General features: G+C 44.6%; 1 protein-coding gene across 4 annotated transcripts in view; it reads right to left on the bottom strand.

Annotated features, from left to right (window-relative positions):
• The window catches only part of PKHD1 (PKHD1 ciliary IPT domain containing fibrocystin/polyductin), a 191,966-nt gene that overhangs the window by 123,138 nt on the left and 52,696 nt on the right, over nt 1–16,132 (bottom strand). For all 4 annotated transcript variants that reach the window (XM_015859836.2, XM_015859832.2, XM_015859833.2 and 1 more), the window contains 2 exons: nt 13,592–13,742; nt 3,110–3,322 (listed from right to left, as the gene is read on the bottom strand). In XM_015859836.2, the coding sequence (XP_015715322.1) occupies nt 3,110–3,322; nt 13,592–13,742 (364 nt within the window). The remainder of the gene's footprint in view (nt 1–3,109; nt 3,323–13,591; nt 13,743–16,132) is intronic.

Raw genomic sequence — 16,132 nt, 5'->3', positions numbered from 1 at the left:
AGCCTGACGTGTGACTGACAGGCAGTTTATGGGTGGCACGCTCTGACTGGCAGGGGAGTTGGCTAAAGCCAAAGGCAACACTGAAATTTCCCAGTCTGCTACAACCACCGGAGCAAAGGACTGCTGCTCGCCAGGGGATTGTGGGAAACCCTGAGTCATATTAACATATCAAAGTAAGAAGCTGACAGCGCTTACTAAACAATCTGAACTCAACCATAGCTGCAGAGCATCCCCCAAACTTCCCCGTCTGAAGGAGAACGGGAATTAAAATGCATTCAGCCCTGTCTTCACCACGACAGCTCTGAATTTGAAAGCCTGCTTGTTTAACGATTTTGATCTGCGATAACATACATATATGTGTAGATGTATATACATATATATATCACATACATCGCTGAGCATGTCAGCTTCTTTCATATACATGTGCGATATGAAAGAGGCTGACATGCTCAACAATTTGTTTTATACCACGGGCCAGACTGGTGCTAAATTGGAGCCAGAACAACGTATTTCTGTTTGATGTGAGCAATGTGAAGCCGGAAAAAGAATACACTTCTTTTGGTCTTATTTTCTACTGAGCTGCTACTGCTTCAGTGCTAAATTGTGGATTACATGGTCTGAATCAATCTTAATTGCAGCCAGGCACTGGGATAGTATGTCATGCAGAGCTTAGAAGTGGCTTCGTGGCTGGTCTTTGAGCTGCTCACTGCAGGGTACACCAGGGGTGCAAAACATCATCGGAAACGCAGCTGTGCAGAGGGACCTGGACAGGCTGGAGAAATGGGCAGGCAGGAACCTCCTGCAGTTTGACAAGGGGAAGGAGAGGCTGTGAGAGCTGGGGCAGCTCAGGGGGTCCTACTGCAGCCATAAATTCCTGCAGGAGATGCAAGGGGGATGGAGCTGTGCTCCACAATGCTTGGGGCAGCCCAGGGGCACAGGGCACAGCCTGGAGCCCAGGAGCTGCCATCAGCAGCACCGCTGTGCTGGGTGGGTACCAGAGCCCTGGCACAGGGAGCAGAGAGCAGTGGGGGCTCCTTACTGGGCATCCCCAAAAGCCAGCCACAGGGCAGGCTAAAAAGGGAAAGAAGAAGCAGGACAAGCAGCTCAGCAGCAAGGAGATGCTAAGCTTTCTTTCCCAAATTGCTAGATAGCAAAACAGCACAAAGAAGTCAAAGCTTTTGTAGTGCACTGACTAAGGAAAGACAAAGTTTTGACTTTCTTACAGAGGTCGAATTAAGAAGGATGCTTGAAGCTAGCAGGAGAAGACACAGAAAATGACATACCAAAAACCATTACCAGGCAAATTCAAATGAGACATCTTAATATGTCTCTTAAAAAATAAAATAAAAGCATGGATGATTAACCAAATTAATCCCCTGGAACAAACTTCAACAGAAAATGCTGGCTTCTGATTCCCTTGACGTCCTCAGACAAAGACCAAGCCTTTCTGGAAGGCATGCTTTAATCTAATGCGAGTTACCAAACCCAAAGCTGGGATAACTGTGTGAAACTCAATGGCCAGTAAAGGACAGTCAATTCAGCTTGGGTGATCTAATAGCACTTCTTCAAGGAGCCCCTCTAGGAATTGGGATAAAAACATTGCACCCTCCTACTAAAGCCAGCTTACTGAAATTATTCAGGCCATTGGCAAGCACTACATATTTCAGCCTTACTATGACTCAACTAAAGGGTCAAGAGCACACGGTGTGCCTTTCAGCACACATTCAGGTGCATCCCTTGCCACCCCCAGCTTCCACTCCCCTCTCCTGATGCAGAAAGGCATCTGCTAGAGGACTGCCCTCCAACAGCCGACCTCAGCCGACCTCCCTGAGCTGCTGGGCACTGACAGGATCACTGCACACAGCAAGGCTGGCTCCCTCTGTGTGCTCAGATTGTACCCCTCGGTGTCTTACATTATTTTTGACTGAGAGCCATACGTGTCAGTAATGCTCAGATGGCAACATTTCTGCCTGTGGGCCAGGAGGGTGGAAGTTCAAGCCCTGCTGGAGGATACAGATGCCTACCAACATGAAGGTTGACATGCAAAAACAGAAGGGAGGGAGATGAGGCGTTCAGATATGTTGGCATTTTTTTCCCCCTTTCTCCTTCCTACGACACATACTGCCTTTAAAAACAGCCTATTAGTTAAAAGGTAAATTTGTGCATTTCACTGATACTCTAATTCATGCTGAGCTGGGACCTGAATTCCACATCCCAACTACAGCAACTAAAAATGGCCTTTTAATACCGATTTTTCACAGCATCTGTGTATCCAAATTCTTCTACCCCATAACACGAACCTGTATTCATCCACAGACCCATGCCAGTGTCTGTCCTTTAGGTACCTTGCCTATTCTACACTATAGGAATGCACAGTTCTGGCTCCACGAGGTTTTCTTTCAGAGTAAACGTGGTGGTTAGAGCACAGGGGCAGGCATCCAGTACTGAATCTCTTAGCACTGCCATAGTTCTTCATAGCCCTGGGCTTTTCGCTTGTGACAGCAACCTGTGCAGAGCAAGTGTGGCTGCATGGACCGCCATGAGATCAGAAAGATGCCAGCTGTGCTCTTAACATTGGAGACAGACAGCTGGAGGATGGAGGAGAAGAGGAAAACACGGTGCTGGGAGTTCTGTGCTGCTGCTGCTGCTGTGAAGAGAAGCAGTGTTCCCACTCCAGCTGGCAAAGCTTGTCACTGGCTTCAGCAAAGGACCTACCTGGCAGAGTACTTGCTATAGGCAACCCCAAGAGAAGGAAACTTCCTAGCTGTTATGGAGAGAGAGAAGGAGGAAAGGATGTCCCATTCTGGCAGCAGAGCAAACCCACATGATACACAGAAGAGAATGAACATCTGGTTTCCATGGGATGGATGCATTCATTCATTCATTCATTCATTCAAATGCATAAATTGAGATATCTTTTAAGCACCTAAGTGAGTGCTAAGGCTTCATCACTACTTGGAATCACAGAACTGTGGAATCATGGGATCAAACAATACTTGATATTATCTAACTTCTTCTTAGGGCTGGAATTTTCAAAATGACTCAGCTTCCAGTATGGCAGCTCTTATGGAAATAGAGAACTTTGAAAGACAAGGAAAAATGTACTCACCATGGATGGAAAGGGTCCCATTTCTCACTGCCAGGAACTTGGCCCCATATGGAAACAATGGTGGTGAGTGGAGGCTTCCATAGAGATAGATGTGTGCCCTGTGATGGAAATGGGCTTCGGAAGATCCCACCCGGAGCTCTCCTCCATCAGTTATCAGGATGTAATGAGCATGTAGTTCTACAGGTCCTGGACCAGTAAATATGAGTTTGCCACCTGAAGACAATATAAAATACAACCGCTGACCTCATAGTCAGTCATTATCATAGAATCACAGAGCTGTAGAGTCACTGAAGTTGGTAAAGACCTCAAAGATTCCCAAGTCCAGCCTCATCCCACTCCCAGCATGCCCACTAAACCACCTTCCTTTGTGCCACATCTCCACAGTTCTTGAATACCTCCAGGGATAGTGACTCCACCACTTCTCTGGGCAGTGGAACTACCTCTCCTTATGAGAAGAAATTGCTCCTGTCCTAATGAGATTAAAGATACGAGGTTAAGGATAAAGATAACAATATTGCTTTCAACAGAAATCCAACAGTACTCAGTACTTCTCCCTTTGGACTGACCAGTTCTTTATGACCTGTCTCCTTTAGTTTTGAAGAACTTAGTTAACTTAGACCATCTTTCACTTCTGGCACAGGCAGCATCTTTCTAGACCTGAGTAAAACCACCATTAAGCCTGGGCAACTATCTGAGTCTCTCCACTTCCAGTCTAAGGGACTTAAGTTTGTAAACTCCCAGTCTTAACGTACTCACTCCCTGTTAGAAGAGGATAATATTACTTAATTTGTGGGTTACTTTCGAGATTACAAACTGCCTGTGACAGAGGGAGGGGAGAGGAAAGCTTAGGAAAGCAAGAATTGGCAACTTGTTTAGTTCAGTGGTTGATTTAATCCTAAATTCTCTTCCAGTTGCTGTTCAAAACCAGATGCTTCTGAATACGGTACAAGAAACTTCTTGTTAGCTGGATGTGAAAAATTTCCCAATTCCACGAAAGGCTCATTTTAATCCCTAATTAGAGGTTCATTTTGCCCCAAAGCATAGGTTTCATTCATCTTCCTGCCAACATTTTCTATCTACAATCTATTAGTAAAACTGGACAGGTTTTGTCAGTAATATAGATCTGATCCTTCAAATCTTCTTAATACTCAGTCTCAGTAACTTCTCGAAGCAATGAATTCTGTGGTCTAAGTTACGTAGTGCATGAAAAGGCATTTTCATCCTTTGGTTTCAATTCAAGTCTCTTTTCATTCTATCAGATGCCTCCTTTGTTCTTGCCTGGTGTGAGCTGGTAATCCCAGTCTGTCATTTCAGAGCAGTTCTCTGACATCCTTTAATGGTTTCCCTCCTATGAAGGACACTTTTGCTATCTTTATTTACACAGAGTAGGCTCCCAGACATCTAATCCTTCTGCAGTGGGGATAGGTCTACCTAGGTCAAGCCATGCATCCCTGGGGCTAGTCCCGAACATATCATCATATCTCTTTTCAAAGGGTCTATGAGCCTCCCAACCTTTCCCTTCAAGAAGCAGCAGATAGGGTATCTCATACCATGGCCAGCATCCTACTGTTGTTAGCAAGTTTTAATGGTGATCTTCATACCTTCTGAACTGTTGGCTTCCCCGTAAGATACTACCAGTCACAATGATATGGGAGCTGCACAGCACTTCTCTGCCTTTCCCATTCAATTGCATTCACTTTTTCTGAGCACATTCTGCATATCCTGACTTCCTTATTTTTTCTTGCATTGATGGGCTTTAATTGCCAAGCTTAATTTCTCAATCTCACAATAAAGCTAGTATTTGAGTAAGAGCTACCCATTAAACATTCCTTTGCAGACTTCAGTAAGTTCCAGATAAGTTTATACAGGGCATGCTCAGTAGAGAGAAGAGATAAACCTCACATTTTCTTGCAAATAACCATGAGGAACCATGGGATTCCTCCCACAAACACCAGCTCCCTGATATATAAGCTGCCTGTTTCCCTAGACATACTTTTCTATATACAAATGCATTTCTGTTAAGCTTGCTTTGCTACAGTCATGTTGTGTTTTTACAAGTTGGACTGAGCAAACACTGATAAAAGCAGGAATTTCATCTTGTTTCACTTAAAATGATGGAAGGTTTCTGACTTATTCTGAGGTACGCCTGACACTTCCAGAAAAATGAAGTGTCGGTAATACAGAAATGTGCTATGCAGAAATGGCATTCAATCACAGACTGAAGGGACCATTAGATCCTATCGCCCCATGGTCTGTGCACTTCACACTACTGACAAAGTGGAGGAAGCAGAGCCTCTGTGTTTGACTGCTCCAGACAGGCAGACAATCAATTAAGTGACTTGGTGGCATCATTCTACCATTTTCTACCATCATTTATTTCCAATGGCTAATCTCCCTTACTGGCCACAATTCCTGTTTTATTTCCAACCACAGATGAGCTCTCAGACAGTGGCTGCCTTTACGTAAACAGGTAAACAGCCATTAAATCAAACCTCAGCCCTCCATCAGAGTGGTTTATAAAGTTTATAAGATTCTTCCTGCAAGGAAACTCCAATATCCTCTTCCATAGCCTGAACATTCAGGCTGGGCAGCCTGGTCTAGTATAAGATATGGAGGTTGGCAGCTCTGCCTGCAGCAGGGGGGCTGGAGCTTAATGATCCTCAAGGTCCCTTCCAACCCAACCATTCTATGATTCTATGGTATGATTCAAAGAACGCTGCTTCCAAAATGAGGAAGCTAGATTTCTTATTCCTTCTGCCCCTTTATTATTCTTGTTGGTAGTTCTCATTGAGGTAATTCTGCTTTATCTCCACCTTCTGTATCTTTCTTTTCACACACAAAAAAACGATATGACCCCCTTTCACTACTCCATTAGAGCAGCTTCCTTGGCCACATGATGCTTTTCATAGTTATGGTTTTCTCTCATGCAATCCCTTATGGAATACCTACAGTCTTTGTTCCTATCTACCCAGCCATGGGCTCAACAGTATAAACCTGTGCTTAGTTTAAATGGCACTCACAAATGGGATGGGTGATGGCTCTCCACTTACTCGCAGGTGATTTACTCCTTCCAGGTGATCCTCAGTTAGTTACCACACTACTACAGCTTACAGAATTATATTTGTTGAACGAATTTGTGATTTTTTTTCTTAGAAAACGGCTTAAAATTTTGTCACCTTTCCTTTGGGAAACTCTTCCCTCCTGTAATTTCCCACCTACTCTGAAATTTATATTCACAGACCACAGAACGCCTCTACCAGAATAAAACTGGCCCTGGTGCTTAAAGGATGTGCATTCCTGGAAGATACTATTTAACTGCTTCTTCAGTAATAAATGGATTGCTGTTCCATCTTCCTCTTGTGATATAATTTACCATCCTGTTCCTTCCCACGCTGAGAACAGAAATATTTATTAAATATATTTGCCTTATAGCAGCAGTGTTAATAATTTTATCACCGCAATCGAGAAATGGAACTATAAATCACTGCGATTTATTTTATTCCTAACATAAAAAAAGACATCTTCCCCAAGGTCTTTATTGACTTCCTATGCACTATTCCCACTGAAACACAGTCATTTCTGTTTCCACCTCTCTTCATATGATTTTTAATGAATATTTTAATTGTTGCTATGCTGCACCACTGAACTGGGAAGGCTGGTAACCAGAGTTGTCCTGTCTTCTGATTGTAAAATCATACTCCTGCCTCAAATAACCTTCCCAAAAGTTTTCCTAAGCTTCAGACATACACTGTCCACTTAAAATTTTCAAGCTGTCCATAAGGCAGCTTAGAAACATTCAGTTCCTCCCACAACCCTTTCTTGTTTCTCTCTGTTGGATGGGAGAGATGGGTGAGCATCTTTGCTTGTAAGACTTGTAATTCTTCTGTGCTTGGCCTGCAGGTCTGACCCATCCTGGTGCATGTCCTATTGGCTTTCCCTTTCTGGGTGAAGACTGGGTTGCACTAGGACAATAAGAACTGGACTTCAAGATGGGAGCTGTTGCCTTGAGATAGTCTGCCCCCAAGGGCAATGACAATCCTACACACACTTGGCAATGGTGCAAAGATTTGAGAGACTGTGACTACCAAGAGATATTTGCCATACAGGATGCTTTAGCTTTCCCTAAGCAGCAGCAGTCAGATCCCAATGTAATCATAGGAACTGAGTGCATCAGCTGCAAGTCGTGGCCACAACTTAATGCAGCTATTAATTAGCTACTCATGAAGTTTCTGAATTCCTCTCAGAACAAAGACAAAAGGCACTTAAAGGGGGGGAAAAAGACATCACATAAAGGCAAAGAAAGCATTAGCAGGGATTTGTTTAGTCATTAAACAACTCCAAGCGTAAAATAATCTCCAGCCAAACTTACAAATACCTGTGTCAAAAATGTATATGTGGTCCTTCCAACACTCAGCTCTCCATATTTTTTTGCTTTTCATTGGGTCAAAATAAATATACAGCTGCTGCTTTACAAGACTGTCTTCCCCTTTCCTTTTTTTTAAAGAAAATAGAAGTTATGCTTCCTTCTTTTATTGCACTTGACCCCTTCTCTGAAAATAGAAAGGAAGAATATTGCTCAGCTGAGCCTTTGGCTGTGACCCTCAAATTGTTTGTTATGGCTGCACGGGAAAGCAAAGTCCTACATATGACCTTGAGGGTGATTTTATAAAAATCAATCAACTACTGTTATGATGGCCTCCCCACCAAGCAAAATAAATACAATTAAACCCGTAATCACTTCTGTACAGTAATGTGCCAATTCAATGGGTCTCTTTAGGTGGAGTGAGGGAGAGGGGGGCGGAATCTGTTGGGGTTATTTGATACTTTGTGAGAACATCAGAAGCGCCATTCTTCTCAATTAACCCAGCAATTAGCCTCCACCTCTTCGCCTGGAAAAGAAATCTTTCTTTATCTGTCTTTATTCAAAAGAGAAAGAGGGGGGGGGGGGGTTGGGAAAGACCAAGGAAAAGACTGAAGGCAGCCTCAGAGGAAGGGAGAAACAGACCAAATAACAAAAAGTGGTAATATAATAGTAATAGTAGTAATAATAATGGTAAGAGGAGTGTTGTAATCTGTCATATGAACAAGTGCTCCAGCAGCATATCAATGGTTGCACAAAGAGAGATTTCTCTTCTGAAGTGGGAAGATATGGTGGGTAATGGTAGAAGGCACACACAGAACAGTAGGAAGTGGTAAGTTAATGCATCACCACTTAGTTGGTCACAGAGCCCCAACCAGCTCAGGCAATACCAAGTCGGGTCAAACTCACCATGCTGATACCCAGAGCACTTACCCTGGAGAAAGGCTGTACCATGTGCTCCGGACAAAAATAACAAGCATCCGTGCAGATATGTCTTTTGAGGATGACTGTGGAAGTTCCTCCTTGCCTCTGTGACACAGAGACTGACTCGTGCTTTCAGACACAGGGGTTTATAACCCTTCTCAAAACCATAATTTAAAGAAAATACATAAACTCTTCTATTCTTCACATTTTCATAGCGCATAAGAGAAATGTTGATTTTCTCATTATTTTTTAGGCTGAAATTCAGAACGCTCCAGGGATTTACTGGACTCAGTGGGAAGCAAAGTCCCCATTCCAAATGGCATCTTTACATGGAGGTTGGGCTTCTTTACCATTATCTTTTGTGGCAACACCTCAGCATTTGCAATCACAGCATTTGCAGCGAAGCGTTAAAGCAAGTGAATTGTAAGGAAGGTGCTGGAGAGTCTCCAGAGATTTGTTTTAAATCAGTAACAGAAAGTGCCAGGAAAATAACGGTGGAAGAACAGTCCTACTTGACAAGACTGTGTCACACCCCTCCAATTAACACTCCCTGCAAAAGAGGATCTGATGGCTGAAAGGCCGTCTCCTCAAGAGCACTACTGTCTCCCAGCACCATAGAGATACAGAATGGCTGGGTTGGAAGGGACCTCAAGGATCATGAAGCTCCAAAGACCCCGCCATTGGCAGGGCTGCCAACCTCCACATTTAATACCAGCCCAGGCTGCCCAGGGCCCCATCCAACCTGGCCTTGAACACCTCCAGGGATGGACGGGGCATCCACAGCCTCTCTGGGCAGCTGTTCCAGCACCTCACCACTCTCATAGTCAAGAACTTCCCCCTGACATCCAACCTAAATATTCCCTCCTTCAACATAAAGCCATTTCTCCGTGTCCTGCTGCTATGTGTCTGGAGGGGCCTCATTGCAAGAGAGAGAAAAAAGAAAACACCAAAAAAAAACACAAAACAAAGATTCTCCTCTGTATGGGAAGAGGAATACAGAGCTTATGAGCCTTCAGTGGGCACAACTGATTATTTCACGGACCTGTTGACAGGCTTACATGACATTTGGATGAGCCACAAAAGTTTACTGCAGGCTGGACCAGTGCCAAGCAAGATGTGAAAAAGTTTGTCCTACTGGCTCCATCCCAAAGGCTGCCTCAACCATAAGTCCAAACCTCCCTTTATAGGTTCCTTCAGTCTCGTGATATGCACACGTAGATCCAAACTAGCTGCGTGTTTCCACCAAAACATCAATAATGCCATAAAGATAAACACATATTCCAGCATGTTGTAGATGGAGGGCTTCCTCTGCCCCTGAGTGAGAAACCAGCAGCTGCTTGAGTACTCTCAGATAGAAACCATCTCCCAAGCCTGACACATCTGTGTTGTCTGGCTCACAGTCTCGCAGCCATCTGCTCAGATGGCACCTTGTAAGTGGGGTTGGCAGCCAACAGGACACTGCCATAGGTAGAGCCTTTCAGAGCTCTTCTATTTCTTCAGCTCTTAAGCAGCCTCGTCTCGATGAATCTGCAGAGGGAAATCTACTGGACATGGTTTAGTGGGGAAGTAGTGGTGGTAGGTAGATCATAGAATCACAAAGTTGGAAAGGACCCATATGATCATCCAGTCCAACTGTCCACCCATTACCATAGCTACAGCAAACCACTAAGCCATATCTTGTAGCTCCTCATCCAGACACCTCTTGAACACTGACAGAGATGGTGACTCCACCACCTCCCTGGGCAGCCATTCTAGTGCACCCCTCCTCATCACATCCTCCCCTCAGGAAGTTGTAGAGTACAATGAGGTCTCCCCTGAGCCTCCTCTTCTCCAGGCTAAACCATCCCCACTCCATGAGCCACTCCTCGTAAGACTTTGTTGGATGGTTGGACTGAGTGATCTTGGAGCTCTATTCCAATCTTAGTGAGTTTATGATTCTAAGCTGTCAGGTAAGCCTTGAGATGGCACCAAGCTAAGCACCACGCAAAGAAAAACATCAGTCCTTAGGCTCTTAGTTCAAGTCTACAGGTGATGGACACCTGTTGAGTCCTTCACCTCCAGCAAAAGAGGAAGACCTCAGGGAAAGAACAATTGTAGGGAGTAGAATTATTACTATGGTCTATCTGGGTGACCACCAGACCAGAGTGCTTCCACTTGCTATATCCCTCCACACACAATTATCTCAAGCTGATTTCTGTCACTTACATTTAAATACATCACTGATTTGCTCCTGGAACTTGTTCTTCTTAGTGTAAGCCTGTTCTCACGGAAAAGCCATTGCAATGCACAGTTTGTTAAGCCATCAGAAGAAGAGGGGATACATCAAAATTCATGCAATGCCCTGCTACACGTTACTCTTCATCAGTACTTCTTTGCTTATAAGACATACCTATGCCTGTGAAGATATTTATTTGCATTTAAGAGCTTTAAAAATCATCATAGTATGGCCTGGGTTGAAAAGAACCACAATGATCATCTGGTTTCAACCCCCTGCTATGTGCACGGTCACCAACCACCAGACCAGGCTGCCCAGAACCACATCCAAAGGCTTAGATCTCTGCTGCATGGATTGTATTTCTATACCACATACAGGTGTGCAAGGATGGAACTACTAACGGGACGATGCTGCAGCTGTCATTGGGGCCTGATTAGTATCTAGGGCAGATGTAGACAGATGCAATGGATCTTTCCATCTTACACTTAAGAAGCATCGTCTGCTTATCCAACAGGGCCATATTCCCCCTTTTCATGCTGGAAAACAGCTTTCAGCCCAGACCAGGATGCTCAGAACATGTTTTCTCCAGTCCACTCCTCCTGCAGCACCTCGGAGGAGTCTCAGGAGCTACTGAAAATGCAAAAACTCCAATTTCATCAACAAGGATGAGCCCTGGGTGTGCACGCTGCCCATAATCCCATCCTAAACCGAATGGGAAAGGAAGACCTGTAGCCTGTGGCCAAACACAAACCAAGGTTTACAGCTGAGAAAGAACCTCAAAAAATCCCTCAAGTTGCTATAGATGGGCCTTAAAATCCTTCCTCTGGGGAATGTCCAGCTCTGTGACTTGAATTCTAACGACTAATACCCAATTCCTTGCTAAAATGACACTAACATTCTAAAGAACTGATGCCTTTCATTCTTTTTCCCCATCTATGCAGCAGGGACTTTAAGATTCTGAGATTCTTGCATATTTGGTGCGCCTCACTGTAACAACACAGAAAGATATCACAGTGACGGGGAGAAGGAGGGCTGACTCTTCTTCCTTTTAAATCTCAATTAAAAAATACATTGGATGAAATTTCCCATTAGCTGGTACTATTTGTACATCCCATGTTCTTCCTTTAATTAAAAAACATGCTTATTGCAATACTGCCAGAATCGCTTTTACGGTGTTTTAATTGTAATGTCTCTGCCTGATTAAAAAAAGAAAATATGAACTAGAAACTGCTTGCAAAAAAAAAAAATATATATCACAATGCATATTCCAAATGGGCTGAGCAAATGGCACAGAAAACACCACAACGAAAGTATTTTCTAACCTTGGCTACGGTCAAGGGATTTTAAGATAGGTTTAAGGACAGAAAAACAGAGGAAAGATCTAATTCATACCTAGTCTTCATCAGCACTGAAGCTGAAGGACTAGTGCAGCACTACCTATTTGATACGTATGTATGCAGATGTATCAGCTAATATTTGATGATCAACCCACCAAAGACAAATGAATTACTCCAGTGGAAGCTCTGCGTAAGAGAAATTTCCATCTGTCCTGGGTTACCATAAATATTACCATACTCGTGATGCCGAGATCACATTAATAATAACTGCAATCTGCTGAGCTTACCTAGTTATCTACAATCTGTCTATCCTGTATCTCTTCCCCCATCAGTAGTGTATGAGCAGTTTTGCAGTCTGGATATTAAACTTTCCACTGTTGATAATCATGTGTCCATGCTCTGCTTGTCATGGGGGAGGCAGAAGCTGGTGGTCCTCATGGTAGTGGGCAGGATTGAGCTGCTTAATCCCATTTCACTATTGCTTTAGCCTCCAGATCTTCTGTACTGAGTCTGGTGACTACCAGAACCTCTACATGCATTTGTCTCGGTGCTAATAAAGCCAAAGCAGGGTCACCCAAAGGATGCATTGAGCAGCTGACATCCTTGTTGTAACAATCTTAAGCAATTTCTACACTATTGAAACCATCATGACTTCACCCTACATAAACTGTATCCAAACTCCTCGTGGCATCTTAAAACTGAGAAATCTCAAGAAATGGGCCTACATATATGGGTTGAGTTTGCTGGATACAGCACCTGAATGGTCGGGTACAACAGCATGTTTGCAGAAGAGCAGACTCAGTAGCTTTATAGGCTTTTTTTTTTCATCCATAAAGTCTGTTTCAGGTTGAGTGCACAGGCAGCCCGGTGCTGAGTCAAGAAAGCCAAAAGGGAGCAGAACTACAATTTAATCCCATTCTCCAGCTCCAACCTACAAAAACACTTCAGCTCAGGCTTCAATCAGAGTGCGCTTCTACACTTCGCCTGCAGGCTTGGGGTTTATTGTCATGCCCATTTTGCAGCTGGGGAAACTTGGCAATTATTTGACAAGTTCAGAGACTCAGTAGTTGTTACTCTTAAGGGGATCACCTCACTGAGATCCTTCTTAAGATGGGAATCTATAATACCTAAGATGAGTATGTCTTTGGTGATGTGTGTTTCTCTAGATCAATACAGGAGCCTAAACAACTCCCCAGAGCTGGGCAACACAAGGAAAAGTAAGGAAAGATGACTCCAGCCTGGTCTCACACCAAACCAGACCTCAGCATATCCTGACTCTGCATTTAAACAAGGCTGAACAGGGACACCCACAGCTCCATCAGTGCTCAGAGCCCATCCAGCCTGACCTTGGCTGTCTGCAGGGATGGGGCACCACCTCCTCTCTGTGCAACCCATACCAGCACCATCACAACCTCTATCATAGAAATTTAAGCTGTGTTCCTTGTACACAGCTTAAATCTCCCCTCCTTTATCTCGAAGCCATTTCCCCTCATCCAACCACAACTTGCCCTGGGTTCCCCCCACACACCCCAATGCCCTTCCATCAGCTCCAGGATCCAAACAGCATAACATTTGCATACATACATACAAATTAAACTCTCCCCAACCCTTTATACGCCCTTTGAGGCCCCCCAGCCCCCTCAGACCTCTGATGTGCAGCAGGTGCAACACGGCGGTGGCGGCGCCCAGCAGCATCGTCCTGCCAGCTTCTACCGTGACGTTGGCACCATCTTGTGGCAGGCGGCCATAGGGCCAGCTGGAGGCCTCGGCCCAACGACAGCACAGCTGGAGGGCGGCCTGAGGGAGAAAAGAGGGAAAAGAGAAAAACCACGACACGCTTATACAGAAAGAAGGGCAGCAGAGTGATGGCTGAGTGCCCATCCCACCTGTGTTTGTTGAACGAAGCACAGTGAGGCTACAGAGCAAGGGAAGCTGGCTGTCTGTGGCCAGCAGTGGGCACTTTCCTCCCGTGCTTTTATCATTTGCAGCATGAAGCGTGATAAATGGCAGGCAGACAGAAAGCCAGGAACTGGAATAGAATGAGCTCTGAATGATGAGGTTGGAGCTGGCTGTGGTATAAAGGCGGTGGCTTCACACTCCAGCCTGAGACAGGTGTGAAATACATCCTCAAAGCTGCCTTCTTTTGTACACACAGAGGTGATTTAGGCTAAGCCTTCTCTGAATACAGCCAGGCCTCCATTCTGGTCTGAATGAGGTGACACAATGTCTTGAAGAAGTTCTCAGTTCATGGTAAGGGCTGTGCCCAACTGCTGGACCCCATGCAGTTCCCAACCCCAGAGAGCCAGCTTATATTCACTCAAGTTCAGGATCAATGTTTTCAGCAAGACAAACTGAACTTTTAAACCAGACTCCAGAATGTTGAATGATGTGCCCTCACATCTGCTTACCACTGGAAACCCATTGTGGTAACCAAGCCTGCAAAACAGCTCCCTCCCCATCAGAGCTCTCAAACAATGACTGATGTACTGATAAAATAGTATTTCAGTAGTATAAAACAGATGCACAGGCCCCTTGCAATTCAGTACACTGTCCTTCCCTCCTGCACCTTGTTTTTCCATTCTAAGGCAAGTCTCTTTCCAGTTTCCATTGCTGGCTGCTGCTGCTGTCAACCAGCTCCAGGTTGCCTGTATGTCAGCCCTGGGGACACCAGCTCTGAGTGCCCATTTCTCAGCTTGTTACTACCAGGGCCCACAAACAGCAGCAACAACTGCAACAAGTGAATATGTTTGCATTCCCACACGGGCTGGCAGACAAGAGGTTGAGAAGCTCCAGTTTAGGCAGAACTTATCTCATCTGATGCCAATTTGTGGTGACATTTCATTTTGTTAAGTAAAGTCACAATAGAAGGACTGGATGCATTCAAGGCCAGGTTGGATGTGGCTCAGGGCAGCCTGGTCTGGTGGCTGGTGACCCTGCACACAGCAGGGGGGTTGAAACAAGATGATCACTGTGGTCCTGTTCAACCCAGGCCATTCTATGATTCTATGGCTGCTAAAAAGCACACAGAGCTGCATAAAAATTAAGCAGAATCTTTAAAACCAAAACTCAAAGCAATGGCTGAGCGAAGCAGCACAGACTTTGCTTGCTGCTGTGCTCCATGCTCTCATTTTCTGCTCCCAGTCTATGCTTACCTAACGCAGAGCCATCAAGAGCAATGCAAGGTAAGGTAGAGCTCCCCAACTTCAGTAGCCAGCTTTATCCCTTCCCTAGACACATCTACTAAGGCACAGAGCGTGCCACCTCTCCAGCACTGAGATCACCATCAGTTCCATCCCCTCATCCTTCCTGCTGTGTACAGCCAAAGGTTTCAAACTTCTGACAGACTGACACACGTGGGGCAGCATATTCCTTGGTGCTGACAGATCGCCATTTAGCCAGCGCGTATGGAGAGCAAGTGTTCCTGTCCTCAGTCACCACAGAGAGGCAAGGTTAACATTTGAAGTGATGGAGTACAGCGTGAATTTCCCCACCCCACAGACCCAGAACTCCACACCACATTTGAAAACACTGTAATTTCAGTGATGGATACAGGGAGCTCACTTTCCGGGCTGTGAACTCTTGACAGCTGCTCAGTTTAATACAACAGGAAAAGAATTACAGCCCCACGCAACCCCCACCTACCTGAAGGAAAGAAAAAACATGTATTAGGAGGAGACAAAAGAGGAGGGGAGGCATTTTATTACCCTAGATATCTTTTACAAGGGAAGTATTTCCAGCCATCTGCTCTAATTATTCCTCCTGTATTGGCCACCATCTTCATGCAACAATAGAAATAATTATCTCCTCAAGGGCAAAAAAAGGAAATATTTACAGAAACAAACAAAAGTTGATTATTTTTAGCTCCTAGGGAAACAAGAAACAACAAGCTACTTCTTAATGAAGGAGCAATTAGAAAGGTGGATAGAACATCTATAATTAAAACAGACAAATTGGTGGAGGCTCCTCCCTCCTACACATGCTTGAAAGAGATGCAGATGCATTATATTTGCTACAGTCAGTGGAGTCAGCATACAAGGTGCTTCCCAACACCCTTGAACTTGTCTCTTGGCATGATTCCTGCCTCATCTGCTCTTGGATACTCAAACCCTGGACCAAATTAACTGAAAAACATTCACAACTGAAAAGTCATAGTACTCTACTGCACAGCCTGTATCCCTGAGACAAGC

This window comes from Coturnix japonica, chromosome 3 (genome assembly GCF_001577835.2).
Source record: "Coturnix japonica isolate 7356 chromosome 3, Coturnix japonica 2.1, whole genome shotgun sequence".
NCBI classification, from domain to species: Eukaryota; Metazoa; Chordata; class Aves; order Galliformes; family Phasianidae; genus Coturnix; species Coturnix japonica.
This window is presented reverse-complemented; position numbering and strand designations above follow the sequence as displayed.